General features: G+C 36.3%; 1 protein-coding gene across 1 annotated transcript; it reads left to right on the forward strand.

Annotated features, from left to right (window-relative positions):
- Positions 1-7,900: 7,900 nt before the first annotated feature.
- LOC109103880 (matrix metalloproteinase-9-like) lies at positions 7,901-12,444 on the forward strand. The gene is made up of 13 exons (XM_019117227.2): positions 7,901-8,160; positions 8,299-8,537; positions 8,640-8,788; positions 8,873-9,001; positions 9,543-9,716; positions 9,848-10,021; positions 10,121-10,294; positions 10,373-10,528; positions 10,680-10,884; positions 10,997-11,130; positions 11,241-11,391; positions 11,502-11,605; positions 11,705-12,444. Exons 1-13 carry the CDS (start codon positions 8,026-8,028, stop codon positions 11,803-11,805), a joined length of 2,025 nt encoding a protein of 674 aa, XP_018972772.1. The 5' UTR covers positions 7,901-8,025; the 3' UTR covers positions 11,806-12,444.
- The last annotated feature ends 443 nt before the right edge of the window (positions 12,445-12,887 follow it).

Consider the following 12,887-nt stretch of genomic DNA (forward strand, 5'->3'; position numbering starts at 1 on the left):
ATTTATTATAAAATATGTTTATACAGTATGTTGGTTCATTTTATACGAATCTCTCCATTTGCATTTGAAATGCACAATGCAATTATCTTTGTAAATGGAAAAGCTATAAATCAAACTAAAATCAACCTGTTTTGGCTTATAACTGTACCTATAGTTATTTATAGTTATTTATTTCTTCTTCACAACCTCTTCCTGCTTCTCTCCTGCCACATTTAGTTGTGCTTCTGTTGTGTCAGCACACAGATGTGTTTTTTGTTTGTTTTCTTGTTGGTTCATGGAGAATTTGTGTGTTGAATGATTGAGTTTCAAATTAAATGTTCAAATAAATGCTCACCTTTGGGTGACCACTTATCCAACCTCACACAAACACAAGCAAAAATCCACCTCACTTCGTCTTGTCAAGGCCTGTATGTGTTTGGCTGTGCTAGCAGCTGCTCATGACTCAAGTGGAGGAGGAAATTCCCCAACCTGCTGCCCTGAGAGGAACTGTTGTTTTAAAGTTGAATCTTGGTGGTGGTGGTGGACACTGGGGGGATTTTGTTGATACCCAATAGGTCAAAAAGATTGTGAATGTTGTGGGTGTTTTGTTTTCTGAAACCTCACAAAATCAATTTTTTAAAGTTATAAATACTTGATATTCTCTCCCAGAAGACATCTCCGACTGTTGTGCGTCTCAGACATTGCTTACAGAGAAAAAAAATAAACACATTTAAACTGTTATAAAGGCGTAGTCCTGTGTATCCCAACATGTTAAATAAGCTCTAATTATATGTGGGTTAATCAAGCTTTGTGGTCCATCCCTCTCACTGCAGCAGTGAGTGATCAACCACAGCTTTACAACTGCTTTCCTTTGCCAACTTAAAGAATCCTTTCCGCTCAAACCACACTTCTCTTGCTCCACACTGACTCCCATTGGAATAATCCATCTTTTTTTAGATTTAGCCCCCATCTCACTTTGTTTTTGTTGTTTCTTTCATTCTCATTTGAATGTGACCTACAGTATTTGCCCTTTAAACTGATTTTCTGAAGCCTGTTGACACTTTGCAAATCTTTGAGTGTGGTTTTATAAAACCACCGCTTGCTACAGGTCTTGCTGATTTCAGCTTGTGGTTGCTCTGGAGTGACAGTAAATTCTTGATATTGTGCAAAGTTTACAAAGTTTATTGGTTAATGCTGAGAAAAAAAAAAAACATCTGTTGTCTCTTGTTATTTGCACACCACCTTATTTTACCTTCAGATGTGTTCTTGTGAACTTTGGCCTCAATTATGTTACTGTTCTTTTATCTAATGATTTTGCTGTTGTAAAAATTTCAGACACTAAAATGTTTTTATTATTTACAACAAACGAAGGATATGCTGTTTAGACGGATATAATTAATACTTATCTCTTTCACACACAGCTCATTCAGGAAACAATATCAGTCTGAGAAGTGAACACCTAATTTTTTAGGGCTTTAAATGAATCATTGCAGCGAGTCCTGTTCTATGAAAAGATTTGCAGAACTTCTCTCCAGCCAGACGGAAGAGTCATTCGGGATTTATCAACACCAGCCCTTTGACTCACTGATCCCTCGGATCACAGACTTTAATTTTTTGATGTTGTTTTTTCTTTTCATCCTAGTTTGACATGACACCTTAGGCTCTAAATAATAATGCTTTACATTTGATTGTAAGCTTTTTTGTGCCATGGCTACATTTAGTTTTGACCTTCTTCAGTTGAACTTCATCATGATCTTATAAATAATATCATGATATCATAATATCATGATTCTGTGTGCTACTGTGTATATTGTTTGTTTGGTTAGTGTGTATTTTATTGGTATAGATATAGGAGCCGAACTGTCACGTTTCGGTTCATGCAGTCAGATGACGAATACAGTCGGTCATAATCAGTACCTGAGATTATCATTGTCATAGTTTGTTGTTCCAGCTAAAGTCAGACCATTCTTTTCTTGCTAATTCAAATCAAAAAGAGCTGCTCATGCTACACATATATAGCACTACTGTCTGTTCAAATTAAATTAAAAAATACATTCCCTGTTCTACCGTACTCATATTGAACTGTGACCCTAAAACCGAGGTATGTACCGAAATGTGACTTCTGTGTATCACACCCCTGTTAGATACTGATCTGAATGCATTATTCCTGCTGAAAAAATAAAAAAATAAATAAAACCAGCCTTAGCCGGATGGCTGGTTTTAGCTGGTCATCCAGCCTGGTCATAGCTGGTCAGCAGGTTGGTTTTAGCGGGGATTTGGCCACTTCTTTAGCTGGTCAGGCTGGGAGACTGGCTGGAACAACCAGCTAAAACCAGCTTGGCCAGGCTGGGAGATCAGCTAAAACCAGCTACTTCCAATTTAAACCAGCTAAGACCAGCCAACCACCTTAGACTGGTTTAAGCCTTTTTTATATACTTGTGAAGCAGTCAGAAGTTTGGAATATTTAAGAATCTTAATACCATGGCTGCAATTATTTGATCCAAATATATATATATATATATATATATATATATATATATATATATATATATATATAATATACATATATATATATATATTACATGCAAATATATATTATTGGAGATCTGTGCTGGAGAGAGTGCGTGGAAGCAGCACAATATTACATATGGTGCCAAAGGACCTGCTGCAGGGTATAACCATTGTAGGTAGGGATGGAAGTGAAAGTAGGCTGATTTGTCAGGATGACGACTCTCTCAAGGAAGGATTGTTGTTGACAGGTGAGAGTCAGTGTCAATCCATCACATTCTGAAATGGTACTTTGACGGATGGTGACTGTTACAGTTTCCTAAGAGTGGAGTTGAGTTGAGAAATCTTGGACTCGGGATACATCATTCTCAAATTGAGGGAGTAGATTTTAGGAATCATGTTGTTCCGAAATTAGCCATGGTAATTGTTGACCTAAGCTTCCTATGAAGTGCCAGTGCTGGTATCTGACTGGTGGGTGGCTCATATCCTACACCCTCTGTTTTGTAACCCCCCCCCCCCCCCCCCCAAAAAAAAAATCCCCAATTACCTCCTATAATGTCATCATATACTCTATGTATCCACAGGAAATGATTCAATGTCTTATGCAAACACCTAGTCCGCATCTGCTGCGCTAGTAACAAAGCAAAAAGCAAATGCCTTTGATGTTAAGAGCCTAAAATGCTACTTTTTGCTTGTTATTACCACCAGAGTAACTTGATCTAGCACTGCTTTTTTCCCCCTGCAACTGGAAAAGTATGTCAACACTGCAGCTGATGTTGTGTCTAAAATGATTCAGTCGATTCACAGAGGCTATGTTCACACAGCAACACTGTACAGTTGTCAATACTGTATTGCTGTATACAGTTACGTTTACACAGCTTGGTTATTTGAGAGAGTGACAATTGCATTTGGGCCTCAAATGCTATGTTCTCTCCTTGGGAATAAAAGCTGCTGTTCATTTAAGATGTGACTAATAAGCTTGTGCTATTGGATTCTTATCGTGTGAGCTGTGATAAGACCTTTCAATTTTGTAGACGTTGTCATATCGTGTGAGCTGTGATAAGACCTTTCAATTTTGTAGACGTTGTCATCACTGGCCAGTCACAAACTTCATTGTTTTTGGGGCAACAAAAATACAACACTGCATTGTGAGAAAATATGCTTGTAGTCTCTATTTTGACCCAGGACTGATATTCACAGGAAACATCATTTTTCTGGGGTTCCAATTTACTCCTGTGGGAGTACAATCATATGACATTTTAGACCATTTCTCGAGAATTAAGTAATAGAACTCCTGTATCATATATTACAGTATGCGATTTGGTCTGCTGGACGATGTATTCCCATTCAATTAGCTGAATTATATAAGCATCTTTTTATAGAATACATGGCTGGGGTGCAGCCCTCCATTTTACTAGCGGTCACTGGTGATAAACACAATACAAAATTACTCTCAATGATTTATGAACAATTTATTCGGTTGTTCAGCCATTTTGTAACAGAAATACCATGGGCCAAACATATCATAAAATGTTATTAGAACATTGTTTTCCTAAAAAGCAGCCTGCTGGAGCATGCAGGACAAAGCCAAGTGTGAGGGTTCAGTGTCTGTGTAGGCTTTGGCTGGAAGACCAGGGCAGGGCAGACTATGTAGCTGTGGTTGTTTTATTGCTAGCAATCTCTGCCTGTGACATTTAAAACATAATTATTTGCATGCTTCACCCTGAGAGTTTAAGAAGAGGCAGACTTGTCGCTGACGTTCCTTACATCTACTCAACGGGTGAACAACAACTGCATAGAGGAGCTCACACTCAGGCCGGTGCTGTTTTCACACAGGATCATTTCAGACCACACTGTGTTATTGCGTAGTCATATTCACACTGACGACACACCTCATCCTCATCCTTGTAATGCAATAACCTGTGTCTGTCTGCTGTGGTTTCCTCTTGAAACATATATGTGTGAGAAATGTTTTCTCAATTTACTGTTGCTAAACAAGGCAGGTTGATATATTTTGTTCCCAGCAGAAGATGCTGGGGGTGTGCTAGGCCTTTTTTGTAAAATAGCAAAAACATTGTGGCATTTCATTACTCACTTGATGCCATACTTAAACAGGCACAGATGTTTCCACATAAGCAATCTGGATAGGTTTTGTGAAATCTGGAAATGTGACAGATGGAAATAGTAGCGCCTGTATGATTGTAAATACATGTCCAGTAAATTAACCCAGCTTATAAATAGCTATCAGGATCAGGATTACCATGAATGTCAGCAAGTCAGAATATGAAAATACTGTATGACATGAGAAATCATTCTGTGCAAAAACCAAATGCGACTGCATCAGCAAGTTTTGCTATGCTTTGTGGATTTTGGTTGCTTTTCTAAATGTGTCCTGCCTGTATTTGTGTGTGTTGTTGTTGTTGTGCTAATTCATATTGAAATTATTTTCTTGTGTTGTTCTACGTTTGACATCCCTCCTCATCCTAGTAAAATGTTCATCCTCTGAAGGGTTTTCATGACCAAATTTTAAATGAACAACAGAGCTCTCCACATCAAATGCCAGCCGTATGTCTCAAAAACATAAACGCCAATATATTTCCCCTTGTTTTGTCTTTAAATTTAAAGAGTCACTCCCTTGCTGTCTAATGAGAAAATTGTGCACAATTTATGCATCAAACAAGTCTTCTTGAGGACTAACACTACCTTAACATGATCAAAAATGTTTTAGGAAATATTGTTGTTTTATGTCTATTTGGATTATGTATATACAGTATATATAGAGATACAGATATATAGCTAGTACTATGTAAATATGCAGGACTAAGCTTCTATTTGAATTTAAATGACCTAATGAAGATCTCATACAGCACTATGAATAGATATGTGAGAATGCATGACAAGAACTTACAAAATTGTTTCAGGAATTGCGAATTTTGAACACATCTCCTAATAATTAATTACTCACCATTATGTTAGTGACACACCCCAAATTTAAACTCACACATCAGTGCCCAGACATACACACACACACACACACACACTGGTTAAAAAGTGACCTCATTATATTGTAATTTTTATTATCCTTTTAAATTATCAAAATAATTTTCCAATACAACTCCACCCAAAGGATACAGACATTACAGTGGACCATAAAAGTATGTAAAACTATTTCTGATCAAATGGTCTCAATTTGTTTGATGTAAGTCATGCTTTCTATATCAGTTCACTCTAAATTCAGGTAAAACAGAAAAATAGTGGGCCTACATGTAGATACAGATTATAGTTCCAAACCATGTTTATGAAAAAAATTCTGTGGGTCAAACACAGCAACATTAGCTTGAATCCACTTGTTCTGAAAGGTTTTTTTTTTTTTTTTTTTTTTTTTTTTTTTTTTTGTCTTGACACAAACAACTCAAGCATGTGTCCCTTGCCATTGGCATCCACTAAATCTGAAAATGACCAAAGATTTGACCAATTTCAGTAAACAACATATGAATCCTCAGAAGCAGACTGGGGCTCATTTATGCATGTGAAAACACTGACACTTATGTGTGAACGGATGGCAGATTGAATTTTGAAATGCTGCTATTTCCTGGTTTCTCATGTTGTCTAATTATGTGCAATTAAGCATGTGTTGTTATGATGTTGAAAGTGATTATTGCCTGTTTGTGATTAACTTTTGTGTTGCGCTCCTGATGAAATAATTAAAAAGGATATTGCATTTGTGTTTTAGACACAAGAATGTCTTAATACAATCTGTGTCAGAAGCAATTGCTAAATGTTCAGATTAGTCCCACTATGGTTCTTCACAGCCTTAGTGTACCAATAAACTGAGTTTGTTTGGTTTAAAAACTATAAAACACTTTTCCCTACCTTATTCTGTATTCTATTCTTAGAGTAACATAATATAAAGTTAATAAAAACAAACTACTAATTTAATTCATGTCTTTAAAAGAGCAAATGTACAGGCAGTCACCACCCTCACTATAGTTGCTGATTCATTATCAAGCGTACATTGAGAGAGGAAATGAATTTTAATGTCCAAAATAGAGACATAAGAGAAATATGCCAGGTGACAAGTCTTTCCTGTTTTAGCTTGTGTCAGAGTTTATTAATGTACTGATGGATTTGTTGATGTCTATACCTAGAAAAGACAGTGGCATCAAATATATTGTCAGTGTTTAACATTATGTGAGGTGTGTGTAACCGAATTTCTCAAAAACGAACACAAACACACATCAGTGACCAAAATTAGGAAATTAGATTTTGTTTTGCATCACTTAACAAAACTCTTACATCCTGATTTGCAAAGCATGATTAGCCAACTTTTTTTTTTAACTTAACAGCTGATGGCTTCTGAATTTTTAAGGTGTTTTTTTTTTTTTTTTTTTTTTTTTTTTTGTAGAAACTAGGGTAGTTTATGGCCAAAGGATTTCCTTTGCCTCTGGACACAAAGCTGCTCAGAACCTGCATGTCAACACAGCACAGATGAACACACTTGCACAATGTTTTAAGTTAATAGAGCTGGGTTGGCAAGACACTTGTATGTTTTCGTCTCTCAGCTTAATCAATGCTGGTGAAAAATAAGGAGATTGTGCAACAAAGCTGCTTACCTGGCACCTTTTCAGTTCATGGGTTTCCCGAAGTTTTCTAATACAGAATGATTTCATGCCCATCCATTGTTCTTGAGAGGAAATGATCCAAAAACAACTTTCTCTGGTGATCATTACCTGCATTACCTTCCTCCAAAAAAAAAAAAAAAACTATCTATCGATCTATATATATATATATATAATTTTTTTACATGTACACTCATATAGCCAACTACTAAATATACATAATATATATTTTTTTTGTTTATTTGTTTGTTTGTTTTCCATAAATAAATTTTTTCTCATAAAGCAAATTGCAAAAATTATATAGTACTTATTTATTTATTTATTCTCCTTTTCCATAAATACATTTATACTTATATAGATAATTGCTTATAAATATATACTGTTTATTTATTTATAATTATTGTTCTTAAGTACTTTTATACTCACACAACCAAATGCTAAAAAAATCCAATTGCTAAAAATATGTACTATTTATTTATGTACTGTTTTCTTCTACACAAATACAGTCATATTCATATGGCCAATTGTTTTAAAATGATATATACTATATATTTATGTTTTTTAAATGTATTATATTTATAATCAAATATGCTTTAATTAATACTTATGTTCATGTTTTTATGTCTTAAAATGCTTAATGTCAGGTTGTTGGAAAGCCCCTTCTTTTTTGAATGGATGAAAAAATAAATCACTCCTTTTCAGTGGGCAAGCACTAGTAAGTGGGAGTGTTAAAATGACCTACTGGAGGTGGGTGGCTGCTCAGTGACTAAGCCCAGGGGACCACATAAATACTGCCTTCAGGGCACCAGAGAAGACAGGAAGATCAGGAGAAGAAGCACATTTCTTGTACTTCATCTCCCCATTTTTTAAGTTCAGAGTCTGTTTTCTTATCAAATTTGACTTTGATCTGTGACTAATCATGAGACTTGGAGTCCTGGCATTTCTGGTTCTTGGAACCTGTTCTTTAAGAGCCTGGTGTGCGCCACTCAAATCTGTGTATGTGACGTTCCCTGGAGAAGTGATCAAGAACATGACAGACATACAGCTGGCAGATGTGAGTATAACAAGTTTTAGTTCATTTGTTTGTTTGTTTTTGATATCTCCTTTCAGGCATCTACTTTTGAAATAGTACATTGCAGTTGATTTTATTATTCTATATGAATTCCTCTCCTATCTAAATATTTGACTCCAGGAGTACCTGAAGCGTTATGGCTACGCAGATGTTCTCCAGAAGAGTAAACTGCAGGACGTCGTGACCAATCCTGAAGTACTGAAGAAGCTCCAGAGGCAGCTCGGTCTGGAGGAGACAGGCTCGCTTGACCAGTCCACGGTTGATGCCATGAAGCAGCCTCGCTGTGGGGTCCCAGACATCCGCAACTATCAAACTTTCACAGGAGACCTGAAGTGGAATCACAAAAATGTTACATACAGGTTGGATATTATCTACACCACCGACACCTTAACTATTGATCGACACATCTCATAAGTTTGTAATAAACACGCTATAATCCATTGTGTTCTTTTGATATGCAGGATTTTGAACTATTCACCCGACATGGATGCCTCTTTGATTGATGACGCCTTTGCCAGAGCTTTCAAAGTCTGGAGTAATGTTACCCCTCTTACGTTCACACGCCTCTTTGAAGGCACTGCTGACATCATGATCTCCTTTGGGAAAGCAGGTGAGTTGGTTTTTGTAATAGATTAAAGATTCAAGATTTACCAATGTTTGAATGAGTTGGATTGAGCTGTTGTTTTTGTTTCAGATCACGGCGATCCCTATCCTTTTGATGGGAAAGATGGGCTGCTGGCTCACGCCTATCCTCCGGGTGAGGGAATACAGGGGGATGCCCATTTTGATGATGATGAATACTGGACCCTTGGCTCTGGGCCAGGTGAGAGTGATTCTTCATTCATATTTCAGTTCACCCCATTTTCACTGTATTTATTTAATATATACAATAAGTAGTTTAAACAGCATGCAGAATCATACTATCTAACAGTTGCATAGGATCCATAGTGTAACAGTAGCTCCCTCTACAGTTTTGAGTGTATAGTATTATTCATTCATATGCAGTATAAATGAGTCCTTACATAATAAATGTATAGCTCTGTTTTTAAACTGGGGTCCTGTGGTAATATTTTAAATATTATTTTCTTTGTGTTCCATCCGATGACAATAAAAAAGCCAATTAATTCAATTTGGAAACATTTTGTCTTTATAATGTATATACTTCATATTTTTCATAAATAATGCAATGAGTTCTTATATATATATATATATATATATATATATATATATATATATATATATATATATATATATATATATATATATATAAAATATATAGCTCAGGTCAGGTCAACATGTTTACCCCTGTATACCCTGTCTTAAAATTTGTGGAGAAGACAATGACATTGATGTGTCTCCTTCAGCGATTAAAACCTACTACGGTAATGCAGAAGGTGAAACGTGTCACTTCCCCTTCCTGTTTGAGGGAAAATCTTACACCAGCTGCACCACGGAGGGACGCACAGATGGTCTCCCCTGGTGCGCAACCACCGCAGACTACGACAAGGACAAGAAATTTGGCTTCTGCCCCAGTGAGCGTAAGTGTTCCAGTCATGATTTTATGGGGCTTTAATTCCAAAATAGGACTCCTTTGGCCTTAATATGTAGAATTATTTATTAATTATTTATTATTATGCGCACGGCTAACATTCTGTCTGTTTTCCCCCAGTTCTCTTCACATTTGGCGGGAACAGCAATGACGCACCATGTGTTTTCCCCTTCGAGTTTCTGGGGGTGAAATATGACGCATGCACCAAAGATGGACGAACTGATGGCTATCGCTGGTGTGCCACTACATCCAGCTTTGACACTGATAAGAAGTTTGGATTCTGCCCTAATAGAGGTAAGCAGCTCTCGTACCTTAAGACTGAACCCTGAAACTTTAATGAAGTAAGGTCTATACATATATTAAAATTTTATAATATAATATTTCCCCTTACAGATACGGCCGTGATTGGTGGAAATTCAGAAGGTGATCCATGCCAGTTTCCTTTCACCTTCCTTGGAAACAAATACACTTCTTGCACCAGTGAAGGCCGTAGTGATGGAAAACTCTGGTGTGCAACTACCAGCAATTATGACACAGATAAAAAATGGGGATTTTGCCCTGATAAGGGTAAGTGAGAATCATCTCCTTCAGACGCTATAAAAATATGAAAGTAAGACATTGGCTAACATGTCTTTTCTCTCACAGGATACAGTCTGTTTCTGGTGGCTGCTCATGAGTTTGGACATGCACTTGGTTTGGACCACTCCAACATCAAAGATGCTCTGATGTATCCCATGTACAAATACATTGAGAAGTTCTCTCTGAATCGTGATGATATCAATGGCATTCAGTATCTTTATGGTATTTATCCAATTAAACCATCCATCACTTACTGATTGTTAGGATTACTATGCATTTTCTTATTCAAAATTCAAGATTTTTGACGTTGAAACCCCAAAAGTCTTGTACAGTTCTGGTCTTATAGCTATATTATTTAATTGTTTCTTTTCAGGACCTAAAACTGGCCCTGATCCCACTTCTCCAGAACCACAGTTCACCACTTCCTCTCCGATTTTGCCAACTAAATCCACCCCGAGTGAGAAAACAACCACTGTTTCTACCACAACTCATGTAGACCCTTCACAGGATGCCTGCGAAATCAATGAATTTGATAGCATTACTGAAATCCAGAAAGAGCTTCATTTCTTCAAGAATAGGTATGAGCTATAATTCTATATAATTAGGGATATGAACTAACAAACATAACTCAGAAAACAAACTTTATTATGCCTAATTCTCACTTGCATGTTTCTAAATTCTCTCTTAAAGGCACTACTGGAAGATCTCAAAAAAAGGAGAACGCGAAGGTCCTTTCTTGATATCTGAGAAGTGGCCTGCCCTGCCAGCCGTCATTAACACTGTCTTTGAGGACCAGCTCACGCAGAAGATCTACTTCTTTGCAGGTACTTATTTACCAGGTTGAGATGTTCTGATATTATTGCCAAACATGTTCCAATTTAGATGTATAACAGATATATATAACTGTTTTTTCAACTGTATCTCATGCACACAGAAAAACAGTTCTGGGTTTTTACTGGAAATGAGGTGTCTGGACCAAGTAAAATCGAGAAGCTCGGCCTGCCAAGCAGCTTGGACAGAGTGGAGGGAGCTATGCAGAGAGGGAACAGCAAGGTGCTCCTGTTTAATGGAGAGAACTTCTGGAGGTGAGTGAACTTTGCTGCAGGACTGTAATGTGCAAAAGCTGATTAGAAAGTGTAGAGCTCTGTAATTGCAGTTTTTCCACAGTATTCTTATCTCTTATTTATTGTCATAGACTCGATTTAAAGGGTCAGATAATAGACAAAGGATACCCTCGATTAACTGACTCAGTTTTTGGTGGAGTTCCCATTGATTCACATGATGTGTTCCTCTACAAGGGTAAGTGAGATTATGTTAAAATGAGTCGGATTAACTTCTCTGATTTATCTGATCAAGCAAATGACATTTGTTTCTGCAATTTTTAAAAATGTTTTCTAGGATCCTTTTACTTCTGCCGAGAGGGTTTCTACTGGAGAATGAATGCCAGAAGGCAGGTTGACCGAGTCGGATATGTGAAGTACGACCTCCTGAAATGCTAAACTGTGCAGTCACCGTGCACAGTGAAAACGTCCAACATCCTAATCTGATGACAGAGCCCTTTTTAATAGGGAAACCATTTCTCTTCAGTGTAAAATGTAGTGAGGAAGACTTTTAATGTTATAGGGAAAGAACTGATTTAACACTGAAATTATCATAGGTACAGGATGTTAAGCATATTTGTCTGTCAGCTTTAACATGGTCTTATAATTTATTTTCCGCTTACTCTATAACTGCTTTGTTCATGATGAGTTTCTTAACAGCACATTAAGAGAAACACAGCTTGTTCTATAAAACTACAATGAGGCACTGCCAGTCTAATTCTAGGAATTAAGTTTGTTTCTGTAAGTGTATGAGTGGAGTCACCTCAGGGAAAAATTAGCGTAAATGCATTTAACAAAGCACCCATTCTCTGTATTGACCCCACTCATATGGTTTTCAAAGCAAAGGTTTATTTTTAGCCTTAGAGCTAATATTGAGTTGTTATTAAGTCCAGATTTTGGTGTATTGTGAAATCATTTGCCTGGTGTAAATGATATAATATTATTAATTTAATGTTCCACATTCCACTTATTTATATTTTTATTTGTTTGTTGCATTGTTTATGATTACTCAATAAATTTGTAAACAAGACCATTCAATCCTTGTGCAACTGCTCTATCATTATATCTAGGCAAAGAATCATATTTGAAAATACAGCAAAATACTTATTTGTTCTATATAACAAGTTTTCACAAAAATACAAATCGGTTTGAAATGCTATTAAATATTTGAAATCGAATCACTGCAGATTATTTTAAACTGTTGCCACACAAATATTTGACATCTATCAGCTAGTTACTATTGAAAGATTTCAAGTGTCATATTTGTATGTGTGCAGTAGGCATTAATGTACACAGTGACACAACCACACACACATTTTATTATAACAGTTATAATTTTGATATAAATACAATTGAAATACAATCATTCATAAAATAAAGCAGAAGAAATTACAATTAATTAAAATGTCAAGACTGCTTATGTTTTGTTTGGCAATTTTTGACAATTTTGTGTCATATAATATTTGATACATAAATGACAT

This window comes from Cyprinus carpio, chromosome A8 (genome assembly GCF_018340385.1).
Source record: "Cyprinus carpio isolate SPL01 chromosome A8, ASM1834038v1, whole genome shotgun sequence".
NCBI classification, from domain to species: Eukaryota; Metazoa; Chordata; class Actinopteri; order Cypriniformes; family Cyprinidae; genus Cyprinus; species Cyprinus carpio.